The 27,870-nt window shown below is 32.4% G+C and overlaps 1 protein-coding gene across 11 annotated transcripts in view; it reads right to left on the reverse strand.

The window, feature by feature from the left end:
- The window catches only part of LOC118201164 (uncharacterized), a 96,238-nt gene that overhangs the window by 56,431 nt on the left and 11,937 nt on the right, over window positions 1–27,870 (reverse strand). For all 11 annotated transcript variants that reach the window (XM_085807785.1, XM_085807783.1, XM_085807786.1 and 8 more), the window contains exon 3: window positions 4,134–4,576. In XM_085807785.1, the coding sequence (XP_085663911.1) occupies window positions 4,134–4,576 (443 nt within the window). The remainder of the gene's footprint in view (window positions 1–4,133; window positions 4,577–27,870) is intronic.

Here is a 27,870-nt window from a genome sequence, read left to right on the forward strand (position 1 = left end):
CAGAAATGAATAGGAACAAAAGTTTTGAAAAAAAAAATGATTCATCAGATTTGTTTTATGATCTTCTTACATTACTGTTATTTTTTATTTTACAAATATAAATAAGTTTCTAGAAACAAAATCAGATTCGCACAAAAGTCTGATTTTAATTCATGTGATAGCTTAGCTAGATGTATGGTTTTCACGTAACATTAATTTCTAAGAATTCATAAACTTCAATGTTGAAATTTTAAAATGGTATTAACTTCCCTGCATGCAATCTTATAACAGCATATGCAAGTTCATATAGCAAAGCTGACAACTACAGATAAATTGTGAATATGATTATATTGCTGTTCTATGATCACTGGTATCCCTTCTGCTGAATGCTCATTTTTTCGAGGAGCAGTTTCCACAATAAATGTGGTAACATGGTACAAATGTTTCTCCTTCTGTGATTGGAGGGGAAAAAAGAGCAGCAGTTAGCTTGTCAAATGTAAAGGGTAGACTTCAAATTGCCATCTGACCAGAATTTAAGTTTCAATGATCGGCATCGGTGAAGGCATAGATTTTCCTCGATGTGCTTAGTTTTTTTACATTGCATATAGCATAAAAAATAGTATTGATTTTTAAAAATCATTAAATAATATTTGTGTATTTTTCCTTATATTTACTTCATATAATTTCTTCCTTACTACATGATATAGCTTTATATCAATAACAATGATCAAATTTTATTAATTACTTTTTAATCAGTAGGATCTTGATTATGCCATACCAACATACACCCATTGTGCAATGCATCAGTCACCTAATGTGCATATTTCATATGCTAACCCACACACAGAAATCAATTACTGATTCAGTTGTAAATAAGTAACACAAGCAACTATATCACTGGACACTGACAACTAATTAGTAAGGATTATTTTTCACATATTATCCTTCACTCTTGAGAAAGATTTTCCAAAGAATATGCAAGCGGATGACTAACTTTTATTCAAGAGTTTAATTAATGCCTTTGTCAGCTAGTTAAAGAAAGGAAAACATCATCATTCAACTAGTTAAAGAGGAAAGCAGCTAATTAACACAGTTTATCCTGCATAATTTCGGCAAAAGTATGGAAAAATTTTTTAACGGCACAGTTTGCTGATTCTGGAAATTTAATATATATAAAAATGTTCATTAATGGTCGATTTAAAAATTTTTTTTGTTACTTTGTAAAATCAGAAAATCCGGTTTGAAAGAAGATTTTTTGTTAGTTAATTTTAAACATATATTTTTGCTTTAATATTTTAAATAATAAAAATTCATAAAACTTTAGAATTCAAAAGTGAGAATTTTTTTTAACTGCTATTTAAATTGTTCGATAATCATGTTATCTGACTATTCCCAAATATTCAGCACTTAGATCAGAAAAAAATGCTTGCAAGATATCGGTTACAACCTACAGCAGATTCTGACAGACTCGAAATCTCTTTGTCCTCTACAGAAAGAGTTAAGGAAACATGCTCATGAAGCTTTCCATTTCTTTATGTATGTGACATCAATTTGCACACTGTTACAGTAAACTTAAAATAAATACTATTCCAGAAATGAATTTTATACATCTTATTTTGCAATTCGCAGCTTTACCAACTTAAAAACATTTAATGTACATAAGAAATGGAAACATAATACTCATTTCATGGCATGAAGCATCTGTCACATATAAAGCTATCTTGCATAGACAAAGCAGCAATCAGGATTAAGGTCCGTTTCCACTACTGCGTACGAACGCGTTGCATCAATTGAAGACACGCCTATGGCATCTGAACAAGCGTTTCTGTAGATTATTTTCATTTTCCGCCGCTAGGTGTCACTGTAATATTTTGGCGCAAACAACCAATTCGCAAGTTACGATGTTGAACATCTGAATTTTTCTAGCTTAAGCAAGAATGGATCCTGACGTAAAATGCAGAAAAGTTTTGTTTACTAAATTTCATGTTATTGGAAATTTTTATTTCTGCTTATGAACTGCGAAAGTAAAATACGCTAGCAATTTTTAGGTAAGTAACGTTATGATGCATATTATGAACATCACTAATTGGATAGAAGCTGAAGTAAATTTTAAAAATTTCTTTGCGTTTCTAGGAGCCTTAAATATTAATGAAATAATATATATATATATATTAAAACTAAAATGTACTGTTACTGAAAAACTAAACAAATAAATAAAATAAAAAAGTTAAACGAATTAAAAAATAAAAAATAGTTGGTACTTTAAAAAATACAGAGCAACTGTAAAGAAAGGTTCACAATTTTTACAAAAAATTTGCTATGCTTGTATACAGCTGACTGCCATGTGAGATTGTATATTTTTAAAATATGCTCAAATGTGGGGTGAGATTGTATATTTTTAAAATATGCTCAAATGTGGGGAGAAAGTAGGTAAAATATAAAATTTTAGGATCGATTTCTTCATTTTCAATTTCTTCAGGGTCATAGTTGGATAATTTATTAGAAATCTCGTTTGTTTTAAAATGCGCTATGGGCAGTTATATTTTATGCATAATCCATAAAATATTATTTTTAATTTAAAAATACTGTCTCATGTTAATTGGTAATGAAAGTTTAGAGCTGTAAACATCCCAAAGTCTGAGCACATGTATGTACATTCACATAAAAGTGAAAGGAAAATATATATATATACAAGGAATGCTTTAAATTCATATTATGCAATTTTCAAAAATTTTTTCGGGGAAAATTTAAATAAATAAGAGCATAAATAAAACATTATATTTAATGCATATAATAACAGAAATAAATTATAAAACACGTATATAGATCAAATTGGAACAAGAAGCTAAGAAAGTTGCAGACAGGGTGGAAAAAGCGAACTCAAGACCCCAAAAGATAAACCTTGTTACCGCTCAGCTTTACCACTAAGCTCCATATTACATGGGAATGGTATGCATATTTTGGCTTATATACATCATCAAGTAAATCAAATATATACATCATCAAGTAAAACTAAATTTTTTGGTCTTATTTCAGTGTGCTATTGTCTACAAAAAATCACCAGAGTTTGTTCTTCAGCTTCTAGTACATTTCTTACAAAAAACATTTATCTTTTAAAGTGGCATTCCGATTGAAGTTAAACGGGCTGCTAAAAATATATTCCATGTGCTTACAAATATATGTTAGCCAAAAAGGTATATTTATAAATAGAGAAATACAAATTTAATATATTCTTTAATGCAGTAGAATATTTAAAAGGCTATCAAATTTAATTTATAATTAATGTTTTTAGTTAAAAGAAGAAATTTCCAGACAGTCCGCTTCAAAGAAATTAGGTGTTCAACATGTAAATTTCCCTGGGGTTGGAGACATTTTGCTAAATTTTTTCATTTAGTGCCATGCATTCAATATTCCAGAAATCAACCTGTTTCAAAAGAAAAAAATCTTTTAATACCATATCTAATTTGCTATAGCAGTTTGATATAGTCAGACATTCACTTTCATTAAAAGTAATGTGTATGCAGAACTAGGAAATAATTGTCAGGACAAATTTTGCTATTTCATGGACTTGGAATTATAATTTTTGCACCTGATTTTCTTGAACTGAATTTCTTGAACGCCTGATTTTATCTGCGAACAAGTACTGTAGTTGCAGTTATCTTATTTTTCTTATCTTTTTTAAACTAAATTCAGTTGATTGCTGTCTTTTTCAGCATGCAGATTTCTCGCTATAACGTTAATTCAGAAATAAGTATTTTTTAGCAAAACATTCTTTCCCTAAGCCAGCGTTCATCGCTACTTCTGCCCCCATTAATTTTTGGTGACAACACCTGATTGCTCCTTTTATCCACATGACCCCAATGCATCTGCAGGCATATGGATAGAAGTTGAACATTGCTGAACTCCATCCGTACGTCATCCGTCACCACGCATCGACCTGATTGCAGATGTCAAAGTGAATTCGCTCGCTGATTGGAGAAAAGCATAGACACCTCAATGCATACGCAGTAGTAGAAACGGGTCTTTATGCATTTAAGTTAAACATAAATGGTACTGATTTTCTAATTATGCTTCTCATAAAGTACACAAGCAACTAATTCAACTAAATTTAACTCAAGCAACTAAATTTCAGAAATTAATATGAAAAAACTCACCTCTGCATTAGGCATATCTTTTGTTGTTGCTTGCAGACTACCAGTAGCTGCTTTGACAGTTAAATTAGTACTTTTAATAGGGTTTACCGGGTTAGGATTAAAAAAGTCAAAGTTTATACTAGTAGTATTCCTGTTAATGCGCATTTTTTTCTTCACAACTTTATTTTCATTAGTCACGGCCTGTTCTTTCAGAGGTCCGGTTATTTCAGAATCTGCATTCAAATTTAAATCTTCTTCTGAATTACCTGACACTTTATCAGAATCATGATCAAAAGAGGAAGATGAAATCAGATCACTATTATACTTTTCATTTGATTCAGTTTCATTAAGCTCAGGCACTTTACCTTCTAATTCAGCAGCAAAATCTGCTTCATTTGCAGCATGTAAATTTGATTCAGTTTTATTAAGTTCAGGCACTAATTCAGCAGCAAATATTTCACTACCTAAAATTAAAAAAGAAATTATGATTATCAAGGGAAAGTGATTTACGAAATGCTATCTTCTGCAATATAATTCAGAAGAAGCACAGTTAATTAATTAATGCAAGAAGAAAGATTGAACACAAAGCCTGATATAAAAAATAAAACACACAAAAAAAGGCCAAACTTTCTGTGCTTTATTTTTTATAATGAATACAAAATTTCTTAACTATAGGTATAGGGACTAAAGAAATGCATAAAAAATTAAATTGCATAATAAAATTTATTTCTTTAAATTAAGAAATGCCAAAACATAAATATTTGCATCATTTATATATATAAGGGAGCACTATTCATAATTTCTCATTTGGCTGATTTCTCATTTATATGCTTTTTACATTTATACATCATACTGCCTTGGTCCCCATTCAGTCATATTTATTTCAATAGTAAAATATTTCTTTTATATGTCCATAACTTCAGTTATACATTGCTTTTGCTTCACTTACAGCATTGGTTTTATATTTCGCAGTCCCAGCATTCAAGTTTTTTTCCTAGCAATGGGTAGAGGCAGAGTCGTAGCTAAGGTTTTCAGCGCCCAGGGACAACTGAAGATTTTGCGCCCCCTACTGCTTGCCAAGAATGGAAAAGATTTAATTCTAAAATGTCGTAACATCAGTTTGGCGCCCCTTGGATTCTGCGCCCGGGGACAGATGCCCCCCCTTGCTTCCCTCTAGCTACGCCCCTGGGTAGAGGAGAAAGAAACAAAGGCATGAGACATCAGTCTCGTATAGGAGTTGAAACCAATTCATGAATAGAGGGAATACTTGGATGGAAAATAGATGTTTTTTCCCCCCTTGTTGAATAGGATGCTGTGTTAAATAAACTAGGTGGAGCAGAATTAACTGATAAAAAATGTCATGAAAGTGATAGGCACTCTTTTTAAAAGATAAAATTCATATCTTAAAAGAATGTGATGAAAATAGTGGCTTGACGAAAATGGAGTTAGCAAACTGTGACAACACTAAAAATAGTTGTACATAACAGATAAAAGAAGCTGAACAAGGAAGAAATTTCCAGACAGTCCGCTTCAAAGAAATTATGTGTTCAACATGTAAATTTCCCTGGGGTTGGAGACATTTTGCTAAAATTTTTCATTCAGTGCCATGCATTCAATATTCCAGAAATTGGCTACATATTAATCAAGAAGGCAGAAGAAATAGCCCTTTAAGTGAATGTGAAGGATGATTGTTTTTCAACTGGGTGGCTACATAAATTTAAACTACAGTATGGAATCTAATGTCATATAATAAATGGAGATTCAAAAGGCATTCCTGCCGAGTCAGTTGAAGAGCGATTCAAGAATTTATTAACAATAATATATGGATACGAATGAAAAGACTATTCAATGTTGAAACTGCTGTTTTCTCTGAACATATGATTTGAAAGACCCTAGCTTTCAATGCTGACCAGTGTCATAGAGCTAAGTAAAGAACATCTCACCATTTTACCATTCTGGAAAAAAGAAAATGACTCCTTTAATTATAGAAAATTCAAAAATACTTCAAACATGTTAATACTCTTATAAAGCATGGATGACTAAGGATAACTTTACAGAATGGCAAGGAAATAGAATAATGATGTGACAAAACCACAAAAAAGTATTATATTGATCTATACAAAGTTTTACATTATATTAGATCAATGTACCACCCATCCTGAAATGACAGGGTTTTTTCAAAATGTGAAAGTTGCTTTCTTGCCAGAAAATTGCAGTAATGTAGTACAACCTTTAGACCTGGGTGTCATTAAGAATTTGAAAATTTTCTACGGGCAAAGGTTAATCCAAATAGCCCTTCAGAATATAACTGCTGGGCATACACAGAAAAATTTAAATATTCTTGTTGCTATGAATATGATTTTACTTGTCCGATCTCAACCACAAACAATTAAAAATTGCTTCATTAAAGGGAGACTTTCGAACCCAGAGTCAAGTATTCACAATGGAAATGATAATGAAACTGTTAGTATGGATGATAAAGATTGGAAAATACTGGGATTAGACATTACAATTGAGGTATGCAAATACTGTGATGCCCATGCAAAGACATTCATGCATAGTTGAAAAACTGATTGAAAACAGTTTACCATCTGAACATTTAAGTAACAGAAATGAAGAAATAATCTTATCTTCTTTTCAAAATGCTATTTACTGCACTGACCCACTCAGAAATTTCTCTGTGTGTAATAAAATAAGAGAGAAAACATTTCAAGAATTTAATTCAGTTCATAGCACCTTGCTTAAGATTCCAAATCAAAAGACTTTAGGCAAAAGACAATTCTTTTTCTTTAAAAAAAAAAGGTAAATTTTGCTTTACAAAGTTCCTAGGGGGGGAAATGTTGCTTATTTAAAATGGTGATTCCAATAACCCCCCCCAAAAAAAAGGTTTCGTACTCGAGATGTTAAATCATATAAAGGGATGACCCCCCAACAGTTCTACTTACATACAAAAATTTGCATTCTTGTGATTTTAAAAATATTAAATTTATATCTATCTTTTCAAAATATTATTCATAAAAAAATGTTTAACTATTTAAAACATTAGTATTATTTATTTATGTAAAATATTAATTTTGCTTGATCAGTTAATATTTTAAACAAATTGAAAGTACGATAGAGTTGTACAGCCAACATACCATTATTTCCCATGTTTCACATCATAAATGAGCGATTCATTTACATGTCTTTCTCATTTAGTTGTCATTTGTGAATGGTCCCTTGGAAGACGTATAAATGGTGACCCACCATAAATATATATAATTTCAAATTGAAGTAAAAAGTCAGAATGTAAATTAAATATAAATTTAGTTCCAAAAAATATATAAAGGCTAACCTATTCCTTTACCTCAGTAAAATTGGTAACAAAAACAGATTTATGTCTATTGAATGGTACATGGTTAAAAAACATAAGTGATCCAAAGAAAATCTACCATGTACGAGACTTAAAAAATACAAAGTGCTATGCAAATGCATGAAAAGTAAATCTCCTTTGTTTAAACCTTCAAAACATAACTTGTCCAGTGAAAAGTGTTTTGAAGATTTAAATGCAGTTAATTAACGAGATCCAAATACAAGTTTCGTTCCGGTGACTCACTAGACTCTATACAGCTTTGCAATTCTTGAATCATAAATTTTAATATGATATTTCAAATGAGTCTCAAATGAGCTCAGATTTTTTTCCTACATGCATTCTCACTCAAGGATAACAAATATGGTACAAAGTCCGAGATCTGGTTGTCTAATATTCGGAATGATCTAAAATCCGGACCTCAAAGGCATCAAAAACCTTTTTTCTTTTTGACTTTTTTCTTTTGTATTCTTTACACATATACATCTGATGTTTTTCGTCTCCCATAATATATCATGTAGAGAGTCCTAATTCTTAATTTAACTGCAGCACTAAATAAAACACCTCGTTATTGAAGAAACAATCATTTTAGCATAAATTTGTGTCATACAAGTAGATGCGCTCCACAGCAGCATATCTACTTGTACTACTACTACATATCTCTATAGCAACTTATCTCAAACCAAAATACTTATACTACTACTACATATCTCTATAGCAGCTTATTTCAAACCAAAATATTCCAACATTCTAACACCATTGATTTTACCACTACTAATATTTTATATCCCTGACACCACAACTTGGAGAATTATTATTTATTATATTTTGCTTCCATCACTGCAAGTTTATCAACACATGACAACTTGAGTAATGACTCATGCAACAATGTCTAAACATTTTTTTTAATATTAGTAATTGAATAACAGACTATGGTAACTTTTTACGTTGACATTACACTTGGCAATGATTACATATTTAACTTAAATATGCTAAAATATGTTGAGGAAAAATTTAAAAAGTTTCTTTCCATATGCCAGAAATAGATTTTGTTAATGATACTTAAAGACAAAAAGATTCCATTTAATGCTATTTGATTAAGAACAACGGATTTGTTATTCACATAAATCCAGAATTGGCGCCAGAACTCGTATGGCTACACCGGGTGGCAGAATTTATGGAATACAAATTTTTTTACTTTAGAGAAGCACCAAGCAACAAAATTAAGAGATGAAATAATTTTTAGAACTCAGGGAAAGCACCGAGATCCAAAATTTAGGGGTGGCAAAAATTTAGCTGGTTGGTAGCATAATTTAGAACCTTCAGAGACTGCATCTGACGGTAAGATATCTAGCACTGGTCCTCGATAAGCGTTAAGTATGTGGGAATTTATTTGGGACTCAAATAGTTCTTAAGCATGTGCAAAAAATAGACGCAAGTAAAATAAATAAATTAATACAATACAGGCTTAATTGTTGCAGTGCTATTAAGCTAAATTTTACTTTAGTGATTCCAAAGGAATTTGAGTTAATAGCAGACTGTGCTGTTCTTTAGCTTTCTGATTTGATCCAGCTTATTATTTTTTGCAGGCTGTTGCTATTACAATAGTTTTATGAAAATTACAGTTTGTCAAACTTTTATGTCAAAATGAGTTTCTATTTCTGGAGCTGCAACAGGATCTACAAAGTGAAAGCATGTTTACTTAGTCTTTACTAGCTAAATTTGTATACTTACTTATTTTTATCTCTATTTTCATAAACTTACATTTATTAAGATCACATTTATAATTATTAAAGAAGAAAGCAAATATCTTAAATTAGAAGCTAATATATACTAAGTGACAAAATATCTCATGACCAGATAAAGCCGGTCATGGCGATCACAGGGTTAAACAAAAAGTGGAATTGCTGCAAAAAATGGATGAAGGTTTTATCCATCTCAAAATTATGTGAGGAGTATGGCATTGGAAAGTCAACTGTATATAACATAACAGAAAAAGGAACTTTCTGAATGTTTTATGGATTCCAACACTCCACCTGCAATGTATAACAGAAAAATTATTCATTATGTTAAGTGACGATCATGACAAAGTGATGACTGAATGGCTCAGACTACACAGCAGAAAGAAAGCATACCACTGACGGGCTCAAGCTAAAATATTTCACAAAGAAATGAACTTCAAAACTGAGTGCACATATTTGTCAGGCTGGTTAACCGAATTTAAAAACCGCCATAGTATATGGCAATTAAATTTTCAGGTGAAAACATTTCAACTAATACTGAAGCTGCTGAACTATTTTCAAATTAATTCATTGAACTCATCAATAGTGAAAAGCATGCTGATGAAAGTCTTTTCTGTCAATATGAGCGGGAAAATACCTTGGTAACCTCTATAGAAAAGGCTCCAACTGGTGTCATTGATTCCACAGGAAGACTAACAATTTTAGCACATGCAAATGCTGCAGGAACGCATAAGTGTAAACTTTTCATAATCAGAAAAAATACACGACCTCGAGCATTTAAAGAAGTAAAGATTTTCCCTGTTATATGTCATGCAAATAAAAGAGCATGCATGGCACAAGCATTAATGAATGACTGGTTTGAAATTCATTTCATACCGAGGCTTGGCAACATCTGAATTTGGCTGGTTTACCTGATGACGTAAAAAACTGGCCTGATTTTAGACAACTGTTCGGCTCATACTTCCCTAAAGTTTTAGTGAAAGATAATGTATTCGTATTATTCTTTCCTCCAAATTGTACGTCCATCAATCAGCCTGTGGATATCAGAATAGTGTGCGAGCTGAAATGTAAATATAGAGTAGCATTTTAAAAATCCATGTTAAATTTCTTGAATAATGACAAGCCTATTCAAAAACTTTTGAAATATTTTAGCATAAAATCTGCCGTGAGGAACATCGCATGATCATAAATGGATGTATCTCTAGATACTTTAAAAAATATTTCACATAATTTATGGCCAGCTACCATATTTTGTGGCAAGGATGACGACGATGATAGGCGTGAATTTGAAGGTTTTCATATATCACAAACTAAAGGTGAAATTTTCCAGTTAATGGATTTCGTAAAGAAATGTGGATAAGCAGTAATATTGGGTTGGCAACTAAGTAATTGCGGATTTTTTTTAGAAAATCAAAGACAATTTTTTCATGGAACTAAATAACTTTATTCTGTAATGTATTGTCCATTTTGATCAATGACCTTTTGCCATCTTTCAGGCAGCATAATCCCACGTTCATAAAACTTCCGGTTTTTATTAGCAAAAAACTGAATCAGGTATGATTTGACATCATCATCATTATTGAAATTTTTACCATTCAAGAAGTTTTGTAAAGATCGAAACAAAAAGTAATCAGATGGTGCAAGGTCAGGACTATATGGTGGATGTGGCAAAACATCCCAACCAAGCTCCAATAATTTTTGCCGAGTGACCAAAGATGTGGTGTGGCCTTGCATTGTCATGATGGAATACAACACCTTTTCGATTTGTCAATTCGAGCCGCTTTTCTTCAAATGCATTGTTTAATTTCGTTAGTTATTCAATGTAGACATCAGAATTGATCATTTGGTTGGGTGGTAAGAGTTCAAAGTAGACAATTCCTTTGTAATCCCACCAAATTGATAACAAAACCTTCTTTTGATGTTGTTTGAGGTGGTTCACCTGGCCTGCTCCACGATCTTTTCCACTTGATATTGTTGTAAACAACCCATTTTTCATCGCCAGTTATCTTTCGTTTTAAAAATGGATCATTTTCATTATGTTTCTTTAGCAAATCGCAGCTGTTAATGCATTGCATTAAATGTGTTTCTTTCAGTTCATGAGGAACCCATGTATTGAGTTTTTGAACATAGCCAAGTTGTTTTAAGTGATTTTCAATGCATGTATGTGATACATGAAGCTTCTCTGCAATTTCACGTGTTGTACTGTGACGATCCAAATCGATTATTGCTTTGATTAAGTCATCATCAACTTCAACTGAACGACCAGAGCATTTTTCATCTTTGAGTGAAAAATCACCAGAATGAAATTTGGCAAACCGATTTTGACACTGCCGTTCTTTTAAGGCTTCGTCACCATAAACAGCGCATAACTTTTTATGAGCTTGCGATGCGTTTTTCCCTTTGCGGAAATAAAAAAGCAAAATATGACGAAAATGTTCCTTTTGATTTTCCATTTTTCAACGAACGCCAAACAAAGACTACGCAACCAATCAAAAAACTTTTTTTACTGATTGACAGCTGAATTGCCAACTATCAAATAACAAAATGTGTTATACATTTGTACTACGTCTGCAACCCTAAAAATTCAACTGAAGCCATCTATGAGTGAAATCCGCAATTACTTAGTTGCCAACCCAATAAATACAGATAATATAACAGAAGTTTTTCATTGCAACGATGATGCCCCAATTATCAATTAATTTACGGACAGAGAAATCTGTAGTACGGTTCTAGATCCAGAAAATAAAACTACGAATAGTGAAGAAATAGACAGAGAAGTTATTTAAAAAAAAAATTTCGATTGGCAAATTAGATGGAACTCTCGACACAACTATTACAGGATGTGAAGAATGGATTTTGTAACCAAGCAAGATATTATATCTTTCTATAGAATTAAAGTATAAATTTTAAAAAAAATAATATTAAAATACATTGACACTATTCTAGAACCAAAACTTCTACCTTCCATCAGAGATCTCTTTTCCAACAATGCTTCGTTTATTTTTCAGCAGGATTCTGCTCCTTGCCACACGGCCAAAATATCAAAAGAGTGGTTTCGTACAAAGAGCATTAAATTGTTGTCATGGCCAGGAAACAGTCCTGACCTCAATCCTATCGAAAATTTGTGGCACCGTTTGAAAACTCTTGTTCGAATGAGGAGCCCATCAAATAAAAGGGAACTAATAGAGGCTATAATTGTTTCCTGGCATCATGTAATAACGAAAGAAGAGCTTAAAACTCTTGTCAGCTCAATGAAACGTCGATGTGAAGCTGTAATCAAAAATAAAGGGTATGCTACTAAGTACTGATAACTCACTGCAATCATCACTATCTAATGTATATCAATAACTATTATCGTTTAACTTTTTTTGTATTGCAAATAATTGAATTTTGTGTTTAGCATTAAATTCAGTAATAAATTCTCTTTAAAATGATATATACAAATTTGCATTTTGTGAAACGTAACGTTTTCTATAAGCATACAAAGTTCGAAAACATAAAAATTTCCAAAAGTGTCCACAATTTTGGCCACCACTGTATATATATATGCATGTATATAAAAAGCAGTTTATCAAAATCGTAGTTGTTTTTTTTTTAGCCCAAAGGGGCGCTAGAACAAAAGGGCTGCTAGTCTCAAAACGGCACCTTTTATCGTTTCATTATAAACGGAAGTATGCAACGAGTGATGGTGTAACACCGGGGTGCCTGCGTCATAGGCCCAAACCCCCAATCGAAAATATGCTAATTCGTATACAATGCAAAGTTTAACTAATAGTAATATATAAATATGCCTAGAATATCTTAAATTTTTAATTTTTAGATATATAATTTTTTAATTAATTATGGGAGTTAGGATAAATATCAGTAACAGATTAAAGCATACACGGTTCAGGATGAAAATGTCGTCCAGAAACGCTGTGAAGCCCTTCGAGCCAATAGGAACAAAAATAGTATAACATAATAATTATCATGCAAAAATTTGGTAAATGAAAGACTCGGTGCACAGTATTAACAGAAAATGTTATTACAATCATAGAATAACATAATTAAATAGTACAATTTAAAACTAACAGTAATATACAATACTATACAATACAAAAGCATGCCATACAGAAGGTAGCCAAGGAGCAATTCACTTTAATCCAGAGTGTCACTAAGAATGGCCATAGGTCTTTTGATGTTACATTGATCATTTATGTCATAATCATAGATTTTAATTGCAGAGTTATTAATGGACTCCAAGTCTTTATGGAATTTCTTAGCAAGGCCATAGTAAAAGGTCCTAATATGGTCAATTTTCAGTTCAATATGCAGTCTGTGATTTCGAACGTACCATGGGGCATTGGTAATTTCACTATAAACGGTGAATCACCTTTGAAATTGTTGCCACCAAATATTATCGCCCTGTATTATATTTAAAGAAATTAATGAAGAATCTGCATGAATATATGTATATTTCTCGCATTGTGAGAAAACGACAATACCTAGAGCCACCAAATTTTAAATAGCGTAATCCTCCACCCGAGCATGCGAACCTAGAGAACCGAATTTTTAATTTCAAATTTAATTTATTATCTCTTTCATATTTTGTAAAACTTTAAGGGATTTTTGATTAGAAAATTCAACAATTTCAAAGCGAGAGTGGCAACACTGTAAGGAATAAAACATTTTTATCTGCAGTGTCTGAGATTGTATAACGAAAATTCTAAAGATATACTGTTTTTAAATATTTTATGATATTTCTGTGGAATTTATGCGGTTTAAGTGCAAAGAACATGATATTTAATAAATAAAAATAACACACAAAACATCAAAAAATGTCCCTTTGGAAGTAATATAAAATCTGAAAACTTTCGGATTTTATTTCAATGTGTTTAATTTTATAATTCCTTTTCAAAGCCCAAACGAGCATTAGCACAAAAGGGCTTTTAGTTTCGAAATGCCATTTTGCATCGAATCACTTTAAATGCCCGAATCATTTTTCCGAACTGTTGCCACCGAATATTATCATAGTGTATTTATTTAAAGAACCTAAATAATGATAATCTACATGAACGTATGTATGTTTTTTGCATTGTGGAAAACCTAAAGTCATCAAATTTTGGTCGCATAGTCCTCCACCCGAACAAGGGCACTTAAAAGTCCGAATTTGGAATCTGGAATTTGTTTTCATTGTCTATTTCATATTCCGTAAAACTTTAATGGATTTTTGATTAAAAAAACGCAACAGTTTCAAAGCGAGCAGTGGCAACACTGTAAGGAATGAAACATTTTTGTCTCCAGTGTGCAAGCCTGTGTATCGGAAATTCTAAAGCTATGCTGTTTCGAAATATTTTTAGCCCAAAGTGCCGTTAACTCAAATGCTCTCGAAACATGTATGTGACTATACATTTAAAAAATTGCCCATTTGTACATTTTTCTTTTTAACTAATTTATTTTTTGGGGGTACTGAACCCAGTTTTACATAACTTTTCAACCAAATGGTTTGCGCTAGCATTATTTTCTTATTTCTTTATAATAAAAAGTATTTTAAAAAGAAATAGAAAGTATTTAAAATTAAAACGAAAGTTTTAGAAAAATATTTAAAATAAATGGATCTTATATCAAGTTAAAGAAAGTGCGTAACCGTCATAAGAAAAACTGAAGCAGGAAGGATAAAAAGTTTTCAGATTGTATTTTTAAAATAATCTAATTATATTATTATAAGATAAATGCTATTATTTTTTTGAGATGATAATAATAGAAAAATAAGGGCAATAAAGATAGCTGTAGATTTCTTTATGTAGAGTAATATATTTATATTAAAATAAAATTCAAAACCCTTAATTTTAATAAAACAGAATTATATTTGCATGAGGTTTGCATATTTTATAAAAAGCATGCGCATATTTGTATCCTATAAAATAATTTGTTAAAATTCTACAGGATATTTGAATGGGCTCCAGACACTCTATTTCATAAAATAACAAGCAAATATTTATATCATATAGAACAATGCCTTTAATACATTAATTCACCAAATGCAAAGGATATATACTATATTCTGTTTTTCGAGCTTTTATAAAAGGAGAGTTATATAAACAATTTAGTAGGAATGGAACATGTTTACTCTTTTACAACTCTCAGCTGATATTATGATGACGTATTATACTGTTGTGTTACTGTTAAATAGCTTGTTTTAAGAAGGAAAAATTATATTTCAAATGACTTTACAATTTCTATTTTAGCCGAATACCTATTTATCTGGAAAATCTTAAAAAGTATGCAAGCGGCTATGACTTTAATGTAAGAAATTAATTGAATAAAGTTAAACTTTTCAGTTATGGACTATTTCGGCTACGAATATATGACAAACCTATGCGAAATTTAAGTGTCTGTGTTACGAAGAACACAGAAAATATATAAATCAAATATATTTAAAACAGTTCGTTCAGTTGCGGGCCTGCCTCTACCCGAGGCTGGGTGCATTATGAATAAAGACAAAAAAATTCTTAATAAATCATTCTTTATTTCCATCAAAACAGTATCACTCTTCCGAGATCAGCTTTCGTTCGTCCACACGCGAAACATTCGAAAAAACTCAGCACGCAGGCTGACGTCACAAACAGCAGCGCCTCGCACCGATTATTACTTCAGTTCATTTCACAACATCCTCCACCCTTGAGACTCAGGTTGAGTCTCAAACTCATAACAAACATTATTTAAAAGATCAAGTCTTTTTGGAGCTTTTACAAGTCGTCCAGAGGAGGAATATTGTTGCATCACCATTTTATCAGGTGCAATTCCCTTTTTTAACGTACACCCAGCACTAGAATTAGATTCCTCTGCACCCAGTTTCTTATCAGGAATTATGTTTCTATCATTGGACTGTATCTCCAAAGGAAAGATGCGTTGTATTGGTCGTATAACTATTCCATGCCTGGTCTTAAGTTTAACCGTACGAATCTTTCCATCACGTCCAGGGATCAATTCTGTAATTCGGGCTAAAGGCCAAAATAAACGTTTTCTGTTATCATCCCCCATCAGTACTATTTCTCCTACTACAGGTTCCCGAGATCGTTTTTCATTATGCTTTTGAACCAGTTGACTAAGGTATTCTTTTCTAAATCATTGTCTCAGATCATTTAACAATTTAGTTCTATACTTTAATCTCTTATTAAGACTTGACGAATTTAATTCATCAAGATCTTCAACATTGAAATTTCTGTTCTCGACAAGAAACATGGCGGGTGTCAGAGGTACAAATTCTTGCGGATCTTCAGAAACATAAGTTAAGGGTCTAGAATTAATTATAGTTTCACAATCACAAATAATAGTATAAAGTTTTTCATATGATAACACTGATTTACCTAAAGTACGTTTCAGCAATTCTTTTACTGTACGAACCAACCTCTCCCACCAGCCACCCCACCAAGCTGCAGTAGGTGGAATAAATTTCCAGATTATCCTTTCAGTGCCTGTTTCCTTTAATACTTTAGCCCAATTTAGTTTTGATAAATCATTAGATGCACCCCGAAAATTTGTCCCGTTGTCACTATAGATTATTCTAGGGCGTCCGCGCCTAGCAACAAATCGTCGAAACGCCAGGAGAAATGCATCAGTAGAAAGAGAATTTACGAGTTCAAGGTGAATGGCACGGTACACAGCGCAGGTGAACAGCCCGATCCACACCTTTCCTCCATTTTTTAAAAACAGCGGTCCGGCTAAATCAATCCCTATGATTTCAAATGGTGCACAATCCGTAAATCGGTCTGGTGGCAGAGGTGTCGGTTCGCTTGACATAGCCTTAGTTTTAAATCTTTTACAAACGATACAGTTAAAGAGGACATTTTTAATGGCCTTTATAGCTCTAACTATCCAAAATCTTTCTCGTAATATGCATTGCATCATCTGAAGACCAGCATGACAGTTCTTATTATGCACATTTCTGATTAATAACTTAGTGAAATCACATTTTTCTGGTAACAGTATTGGATACAGAAAAGATTCATAGTCATCTCTATTTAGTATTCTCGTTTTAACTCTTAGAATACCATCATCATCAATGAGCGTTTCAATAAAATTATAATATTTCTTATTAGTCAGATAATAATTTTGAACCAAACGAATTAAAATTTTCTCAGAATTTTCAATTTCATACTGTGAAAGTTCAATGTTTCCATTCTTTTCAGAACCACCTTTACAATTATTTACAAATCTAAATATCCATGCAAATACTCTAATCATTTTATCATAATTAGATACACTGATTCGATGCCAAGGGGGTGCGTCTTTTGATAGATCAATATTCACTCTTTTTATCTTTTTTCTCTCCAATTCTACTTCTTCATGCAAATAAATAATCTCACCAGTGGGCCAGTTTTCAGGGTCTTCTCGCAACCACAAGGGGCCTTCCCACCATCTAGACCGAAGCATTTGCTTCGCAAAACATCCGCGCGACAACAAGTCGGCAATATTTAGTTTCCCTGGGATATGTCTCCATGAATGACCTCGCGTCAACTCTCGAATCTCTTTAACCCTATTTTCGACGAAAACGGACCAATTTCCTTGCTCTGTTATCCACCAAAGGGCAGTGGTTGAATCAGACCAGAAGGTAACTTTTAAATCGGGCAAACTGAGAGCTTTGATAATAGAATTTGCAAGTCTAGAACCTATACAACAGGCCATTAATTCTAAGCGAGGAATGCTTAAAGATTTCAAAGGCGATACTCTAGACTTCGCCCGTATGAGATTTATTTTTACTTCAGAATTAAATATTGATCGAACAAAGACGCACGCTGCATACGCCCCCTTGCAAGCATCCACAAATACATGTAGTTCAGACGTGTCATTGATAAACAAGTATCGAGGCAAAGTAACATCTTTCAAAACATTAAGTTCTTTAAACCAGTTCAAAAATATATTTACATCATTCGGAGACAATTCATCATCCCATGCAATTTTCACTTTCCACAATTTTTGCAACAACAGTTTTGGAAGCAATGTAGTTGGCGTTAATAAACCAATAGGATCAAAAATTGTCTGCACAATTGCCAAAACTGTCCTCTTTGTGGTTTTCGTATCACAGGTCAATGTATCTGTGTCTGTGCAGCACCTGCGTGCTGAGTTAAACTCAGCACGCAGGCTGACGTCACAAACAGCAGCGGCTCGCGCCGATTATTACTTCAGTTCATTTCACAACAGTCTGTAAAGCGATTGTGCGAAAAAAGTGCCACTGAATGCGTTGCTCCTTACCTTGCTAAAGAAAATTTAGAGAAGTAAGACGGTTTGTAGCACTTATAAAAGATGCTGAAACTATCGAATACTGCGTTTAAAAACTTAAAAATGCAACTTCTGTGTAGTTAGTGCTTGAAAGTTACTACATCTGAGCGTATCATTATCCAAATTCCAAATTACCCCCAAAACGGAAGTATCCCCTGAATGTTTGTCAACATTTGTACCAGCCACATTGCCTTCAAAACCGCGCAAGTTAAAACATCCATTTGACATGATTAATTTGGAATGTTCAATAAACGTAAACTGTTCATCAATACTAAAAACCCTAGATAAACAATTATCCACATAAAATGACGATTTCAATTTTTGAGCAACTTCACTATATTGACGTGGACAGTTTTCTAATAGATGCATTATAGATGCGTTCAACAAGTAGGGGCTCGAAGAAACTCCAAACACAACTCTGCAATGCCTATAAATTAATTGCTCTTCATTGCATGGGAAAAAAAATCTGAGAAAATCTCTATCTTTAGATGCGACGGATAACATTAAAAAAGCCTTTTCAATATCGGCACTAATACCAATCGGATACATTCTAAAACGATCTATAATATCAGGTATTAATTCAATAAGATTTATTCCTTTACACAAACATTCATTCAAAGAGAGTTTCCCTTTCTCAGATGCAGAAGCGTCAAAAACAGGACGAATTTTCGTGGTTTCACTTCCTAATTTGATTACAGGCCTGTGCGGCAAATAATGACATTCATTATTCAATTCGTTTTCTGGTACGCGTTCAATAATATTCAACCTTTCCCATTCCTTGAACACATTTTGATAATCATCGAAAAATTTACTACATCTGAGTTTATAGATCATCTTTTGATACCTTTTCCAGGATAATTCTTTATTATCGGTTAAATGTGTTGTATCACATTTCCACGGAAGTTCTACTTCATATCTTCCATCTGGAAGAATTTTCATTTTGTTCTCAAATTCAGATAAATTAAAACTTTCATTCATTTTAACAGTTTCGTTTGGAGCGCATATTCCTAATTTTTCAAGTTCCCATAACTCATTCAGAGGAATTCTCCTGACATGCATTGAAAATGTTTTCAAAATATTATCCCTTTCACCCGAATTTCGTTTTCCAAATACCGTCCACCCAAGTTTCGTTTCGACAGCCGTTACCCCGGACTGCAATTCAATAGAATTTCCCGTCAATAATTTTCCTATAACATCTGCTCCGATTAAAAGGTTAATTTCAATTTCCTTTCGCAATGGATCAGAAAATTCGATTTCTTTTTCTTTTAATTCATTCAAAATCTCTTTATCTTTAACCTTAGGAATAAAACCGCAAATCTTTTTTTCCGATAATGCCTCAAAACTACATGCGAATGTTCCTTTTAAATTGCTGACCTCGACCGAAAACACTTCATGTTGTTTAGGTTTCGTTTCGTCCCCCCCAAACAGTGCATGTATAACTGTCTCCTCCCGAAGTGGAGATGCTTTAAGCTGACTCATCATATTTTCACTAACGTAGCTACTTTGGCTTCCGCTATCAATTATGCAGCGAATAATTTTCTCGCGACCTTGACACCGAATTCGAACGCAAAGCGTTTGCAAAAATACAGTTTCGCTTCTGCCACAGTTAGAAAGAGAACTCTCTTTTGAAACATTTATCTGATCATTATTTTTTAGCTTTTGATTACACATTACATCAAAATGATTACAACTTTTGCAAATAGAACAACTTAACTTACCTTTGAAAGGACAAAATTTACTAATGTGACTCGCTCTTTTCAGACAAGAAAAACAAGCACCTTTTTTCAACAACAATTGTTGTTTTTCAGCTAAAATCTTTTTTTTTTTTTTTTTTTTTTTTTTTTTTTGCAGAGTAACATTTTTCACTAAAATGTTTCTTTTCACAAAAATTACAGTTTGGAACAATCTTACCTGAATTCTCAAGACTTACTAGAGCTGATGCTGTTACGGGATCATTTTGCTTTAGCTGTTCGTGGTTAAAATCTTTCTTCCGATGGTTCTGTTGGGAAGCGAAACCAGTTCTTGCGAGGAGAACCATCTCTTCCCCCTTAACTTCCTGTTTTAAGAAATTCATTAAATATTTCAAAGATCGATTCCCTTTAGTTTCAATGGAGTCGTGATTTCTGCTTCTTTCCCATGCCATCAGTACTTCTTCAGGTAAGCAACTTTCCACTAAGGGGGTCAAAAAATCCCCATATTTTTCTTGGGTTCTTCCCAAACTTTCCAACGCTCGCAATTTTCCTTCTAGTTCATCATAAAGGGAGGGTAGATCCGTTTTTGCTCTTCCGATTACAGCGTTCTTCATCACTAGGCTTAACAAGTCTCTCACATTTGCACAAGTAAATCTTCGCGTCCAAAGCGCTCTCTTAGTTGTTCGATGGCTTTAGGATAATTAGCTGCCATTGCCGGGAAGCTAAGGACTAGACGTTCTGCTTTTGATTTGGGTTCCATGGCCTGCAATAGATACTGCATTTTATCTTCATCGGCGATACTTTTGTCATCGTGGATTTTCTGGAACTGACTCCAAAAAGTCAGGTAATCTTTAGCTTCACCACTGAATTTTTTAAGCTCAATTTTAGGCAATTTAAATTTCCTAGATTCGGAATTATTTGAAGGAGAAGAGGCTTGTATTTCCGCATCTATTTGAGCACACTGTTCTAGAAACTTATCTCGATAATTCTCCGCTTCTTGAAAATCATCACTAAATAATTTTTCTCCATCTTCAGTCTGCAGAATTTGCTGCGATAAAGCACTCTGGCATACGTCAAGTCTCTGGAATTTATCACAAAGTTGACACTTCAAAATCGAAAGTATTTTTAAATCTCTTACTTCTTTAGTTAATTCACTTTCGGTTTTCCTTGAGGTTTGCGAAAACGCAATTCTAAGTCCTTTTCTTTGAGCCTTTAAAGCGATCAAATTCATCTTCAAAGTATATTCAAAATCGAAATTCAATGTCAAAAGTTCAATCGGAAAATTCTAATTCAAAGCACCCGGTCCCACCGAGGGTACCACTATGTTACGAAGAACACAGAAAATGTATAAATCAAATATATTTAAAACAGTTTGTTCAGTTGCGGGCCTGCCTCTACCCGAGGCTGGGTGCATTATGAATAAAGACAAAAAAATTCTTAATAAATCATTCTTTATTTCCATCAAAACAGTATCACTCTTCCGAGATCAGCTTTCGTTCGTCCACACGCAAAACATTCGAAAAAACTCAGCACGCAGGCTGACGTCACAAACAGCAGCGGCTCGCGCCGATTATTACTTCATTTCATTTCACAACAGTCTGTAAAGCGATTGTGCGAAAAAAGTGCCACTGAATGCGTTGCTCCTTACCTTGCTAAAGAAAATTTAGAGAAGTAAGACGGTTTGTAGCACTTATAAAAGATGCTGAAACTATCGAATACTGCGTTTAAAAACTTAAAAATGCAACTTCTGTGTAGTTAGTGCTTGAAAGTAATATTTGAAATTTCTCCTGCAAAATTTTGATTAGAAATATATATCAGTTAATTTGCATCAGACGAGTATTGATTTCTTGTTCTAATAGCACGTTGAAAAACATATTATTCATTGACATATTTATTTCTTTTGGAGAACGAAAAGAAATTTCCTTCATACATTTGTAATAAAATGAGTCAAAAACTTCGTTGTGCGGAAGCCTATTTTATTTTTATTATTTATTTGAAATTGAAACCACAATTCTGCCCAGAACTGTGAAAAAATTCTTTAGTCATGCAATCTTTTTGAAGCATGTGCACATTACAACTATCATGAATCTTCTACCAAAATGCACTTTAACTAACAATAATTGCATATTAATTTATTGACTACTATATCTTTTTGTTATAATATCCAGAATATATTTTTAGAACTGGGAAAGAGAATTATATTTAGAATTGAAAGAGTTTATTAATTTCACAAATTTTTTGCATTTTGCAAAATATTTAAGAATTAATAAAGCAATGCTGAAATAAAATATGAAAACATATTAAAACACAAAGTAAATGGTAACAAATGACCCAAAATATAAAAGAAATTTGCTTTTTTATAATACTTATTTCATCAATTCTTTTTATTTGTCCTCAAATTAATTTCTTTCTCAATGTATTTTTCCTCCGAAAGTGAATATCAAATCGTACAATTGATATCATTGACAGTTACAAGAAAAATATTCCCACATTTGTATTAATTACAGTGGTTTCCCATGTATAATGTGGATATGAGCCAGTTCCGCTTATGAAGTCCTCGTTTGAAGCTTTACTGCTCTTAGGCACAGAGCCGTCAAATAAACAAGAGTATTAATTATGAGATTAACATCACTGGAAATTAAATCACAACAGTAAGCATTGATTGTTATTGATGCCTATTAAAACATATAATATTATGATAATTATCTCAAAAGGTGATGCGCCCACCAACGCCAAGCAGTAAAATTGCTAAACACGGGTATTTCAGTTCGAATCCCAGCGAACGGGCTGGCTGCATGGACGTTTTCAAAATTTTTCCATTGTGTAACATGTATAGAAACCATTTTCTTTTAGACAGTTCTCCAGGAAGGCATCCCTCCTTATTCAGATAGCCTTCGAGCGCTTTTTCAAGTAAACCAAACCAAAGAGAAATATTTCAAACGAAGCATAGATATTTAATTTTAAATAGTTCTATTTTGTTCTTAGGCTGTGAAATCATTCAAGTGGACATAAAGAAAGGATGCCATAAAAACTGCACATAAAATGTTAATAAAATATGAAAACGGATTTCAAGATATACATGCATATATTGGCCTTTTAGTAAAACCCCAAGCATAAGTACTAACTAATGAATTTTAAAATAAATGGTAATCAGTACCTAATTTAACATAGCTCATCAGTCCTTAATCATAAATAACATATACTAGCGGCCGAGCAGTAACATCACTGAACACTAGTAGTTTGATCTGGAATTGAGTTTTCCCACTTGTAACGTGAATACGAGCCAGTTTTCTTTAAATAGTCTTCCAAGAAGGCATCCCTTCCCATACAGAGAGAGCCCTCCTTTGTTTTAATTAACTGTACTCGTAAATAACAAATTGTTTTCCCATCCAAAGTCCTCCATGAAAGTTAAAGTTAACTATTTTTATATGAGCATCTAATTGTGTCATTTCAAATCTTGATATAAACAAATAATCAGAAATCCTTATTTCCTTTTTAAAAATTTTTTGCATCACCCAGTTCACCATCATATTTTTTCCACGTTCGCATAATGCTTGTGACGATTTTATAAAAAGTTATTTACATTTTTTCCACTAACAACTATTTTTCATAAATATTTACTCTTACCTGCTGAGAATTTTATGTCCCAACCGTTTCGAAATTTGGAAAAACACATCTTCATAACAGTAAAATACTCATAATCAAATATCGTTCGAACCTTTTTATTCGATAACACTTTCAGTAAAATGGAAGTATTTTGCTTAGGGTAAAAATACATTTTCATGCGATTTCATGTACTTTCAGTACTTTATTTTATCAAAGCAAAAAATCAATTTAATCAAATACGATATTATTTGCGAATGATTTTCATATTATGCCAAGGAAGTTTCTCAGTAGTTCGTTTTAGACGAGAAATCAGAGTAAAACGAATAAGAGTAAATAATAAATAAGAGTAAAACGAATTTTTCTTTAAGGAAACGCACCTTGTCCTCATATTGCAATAATAAAATGTCCATACTTCACATTCACACAACTAAATGAATTTAGATACAAACATATAAATGAGACATTAGTTTGAGATGGAATTACAAGATTTGATTGAAGTAGCTCTATTTGTGAACTGTTATAATAATTTTAAAAAATACAGTATTTTTAATCAATGCCCACAGCTAAAACAAAAATTATATCAAATTTCTCTGTTTCTACAGTCATTGTAAGATACCTGTTTAAGTATTTATTCCATGCTAAAAGAAATTATTTGTAAATTAGATGACGCTGAATTCTTTAAAAGTTGTTCATGGATTCTGTGCAAATTTCATTTACTTTTGCAGAAGAAAATTTGTTTCGCAAATTTTTCACATATAGAAAGGTTTGCGTTGAAGGCTTTCCAGTATTTTCCAGTTTCGGCACGAAAATCGCCCTCAGGTCGGCAGATGGTACGGCTGGATTTGATGTTTTTATTTATGACCCTTCCATTGTAACATCTTTCTCTAACAATCGCTGTTTCCCCACTACCAATTAAACACGACAGGAGGTCGGAGGGAACGACAGTACAGAATTTTCCGTCCTCAACGATTTCGAGGCAGAAAAAAAATCGTTTGAAACGTTTCGGATTCATGAAAAGCTGGCAAAATAATCCGTGCTTGACGATTTGGAAAGCCATCTTTTAATACAGAAAAATCCGTTCGTAACGCTCAGAGGGTTAAACTACGAGATCATCAAATGACATTTTAGGTGCACAGATATTTCTTAATATACAGTACAGTTGACACTATAGTTCTGGACAACTTTCTCTATGTGATAACCTTTTGGCACATGGCAATCCAAATCATGGTTAAAGTAAAACATCAGGTGCATGCCAAATTTGGAAATTTTGTTGTTAGAAAATGCTTATTAATCTGTAACCTTATTATTTTTTTTGGATAACCTATATCAACGACATTATAAGGCTATATCTTTTATACAATTTGAAGTCTTTAATCCGGCCTCGTCTGGACTTTGGCGTTTCCGGATTATAGATCATCAGTTTAAATCTGGTAAGAAGGCATGCAGAAATTATAAAATTAAAAATATGAAACCGTAATTTATGAAATAAAAAGCAATTATGATCAAAAGGGTATCAAAATTTACAAAAAAAAAGGGTTAATATTTGTTTACTTTATTAAACATTTCTTTCAATGCACGCATGAATAAAGCATACATAATGCATAGTCGAAATTAGAAAATTGCCACCAGAAAACTTTGATGTGTATTCAAGATATTTATAATGGCGAGGAATTTGATTTAAATCATATCAAAGACAGAGTACATCGAGATGAAATACTACATTTAGTAAGGAATTATAAGTCGAATAAAATAAAAACATCTGCCCTGAAGATAAGGATAGTGCTGACAGATCAACTTCCAGTTCTTAAGTCTTTTTTCTTGTTTAAGTGCAAAAATAATTTTCATGTAAGTAACCAAAGAAATGTAATATGAACTGCATAACTGCAGGGAAATAAGATTTCTAACAAGTGTTTCTATGGCTTTTCATAGTGTTATGCAAATTTCAAAAAGAGACCAATCAAATAGAATAAGATGAGGTTATTTGAATTTGCCTGTATTTATTCCATGAAAAGTTAAATCCTAAAATATTATTTTTCTGCAATTTGAACACTGTCTACCACAATGGTTTCAAACTGGTGGGCCACGAAGGAATTTGACGTGTTCGGCGAATGTATTTCAGTTATGCATTTATTGCAAATACAACGATGCAAAGATTTCTATTTTTCACTTATTTGAAGTTTCAGTTTATTTTACATTCATTACTATTAAACATGAACATGAGTAACACGTCAGAAAAATCTATAAATGTAAATCTTATCCAACAATTTAAAAATACAAATTTAAATAATTTTTATTCATTTTTTTCCTGTGAAAAAATAAAGAAATGCTCATGTTTTGGCTAATCGTTTAGATTTTTTACTGATATACCCAACTTTTAATCCACGAAATCATCTGGCTGAAGAAATCAGTGAAATATGCTTGACGTAAAAAAAAACAGCAGAGTAAGTATTGTTTAATATTTTATACTAACTTATTAGCATTTGAAAGTCTGATTATCATTTTGTTGCATTTTTAATAATTATATCTGAATATAAATTTGATTACGAGGGTTTAAAAAACTGCTTTTATGATATAGGGTGTCTTTCAGCGGCTGATGGGCAAAATTGTTGCACGATAGTTCGTCTTGGAAACAAGCCACGGCTAACAGACTTCTCTCTCCTTGAGCAAATAGCCTGGGAGTGCTTTTGATATTCTAAATAAACCTAATCGTATTTATACATGGATATAACTAGAAAAAAGACATTTGGTTTGATTAAACAAATGACTTCCATAAGTTAAAAATACATATATATTCATATTAGAAGTACAATTAATTTATTTAGAGATTAATTCCTGTTTGTTATGGTCAGACTCCCATATATTTAAATATTAAGTAGATACAGTAAAGTCTTTAATCCAGACCTCAAAGCTAGAAACTTTCTGTGCATGTGCGTTTAATGTATAACGGACAGTATAAGCTAGGCTAAACTTATCTAATTATCTATTTCAGTTAATGTTGCAGATTGCGTTGTTCCTTAATCTTCGAATTGGATCTGGCTTATTACTTTTTGCGGACTGTTAGAGCAATTTTATAAAAAGTAAGCTTGAACTTTCGGTTATGTCAAAAAGAGTTTCCAATTCTGGAGCTCCCAAAGGATCTACAAAGCGAAAGCATGTTTCGATGCATCGCTTCCAATAGTGAAGAAAGTGACAGAGAGATTATTGAAAACGAAAAAATTTCAATTCACATGTTAGTCAGTATTCTCGACACAGCAATTACAGGACTTGGACAGTGGAACTGAACAAGAAATTATGTCTGTTTATAGAATTAAAGAGAAAGTATTAGCACAAAAAACGAAGCAACTTAAACAACTTACATTGAAAGAAATGTTTAATAAAGTAAACAAATATTAAGTTTTTTTGTGTAAATTTTGATACCCTTTAGATCATAATTGCTCTTTATTTCATAAATTACAGTTTCATATTTTTAATTTTATTATTTCTGCATGCCATCTTACCAGATTTAAATTGATGATCTATAATCCGGAAAACCCCTAATCCGGAATTGCCGAAGTCCCAACAAGTCCGGAGTAAAGACTTTGTACTGTAATTTTAAAAAAATTTCATTCTAATTAGAAATTATCTGGAAATACAAACAATATGTTAGGAAAAGAGCATATTTTATTCTATAAAAATTAAATCATTTTATTCCAATAAGAAGTGTAATTTATTTATTTAGATCTATAATTAAAAATTTTAAATATGAGGGCATTTCGAAAAGTAAAGATACACCGTACGCCAGAGGTAAAGAAAAGTTTTGGTGAGCAAGTTGGCAACACAGATGTTAACCTTGAACCCTTAGCTTTCTCCTCGCGGTCGTTTGGCATTTCAATGTTGATTCTAGTTGGAGTAGGTCGTGTTTAAAATGGCTGCGCCGATTCAGAATCCCGCCAAATGCGAAGTGCGCTCCGTCATAAGTTTTCTTCATGCAAAAAGTCAGTGACCAGCAGATATTCACAAAGAAATTGTTTCTGTTTATTTGAACATTATGAATCGACAAAATGTAACGAAATGGCGTCGTCATTTCTTTGAAGGTAGGACCGATGTTCATGATGAACTCGGCCATCTGT

Source organism: Stegodyphus dumicola, chromosome X1, assembly GCF_044657685.1.
Source record: "Stegodyphus dumicola isolate Sdum_Otavi_A_Nest chromosome X1, ASM4465768v1".
NCBI lineage: Eukaryota > Metazoa > Arthropoda > Arachnida > Araneae > Eresidae > Stegodyphus > Stegodyphus dumicola.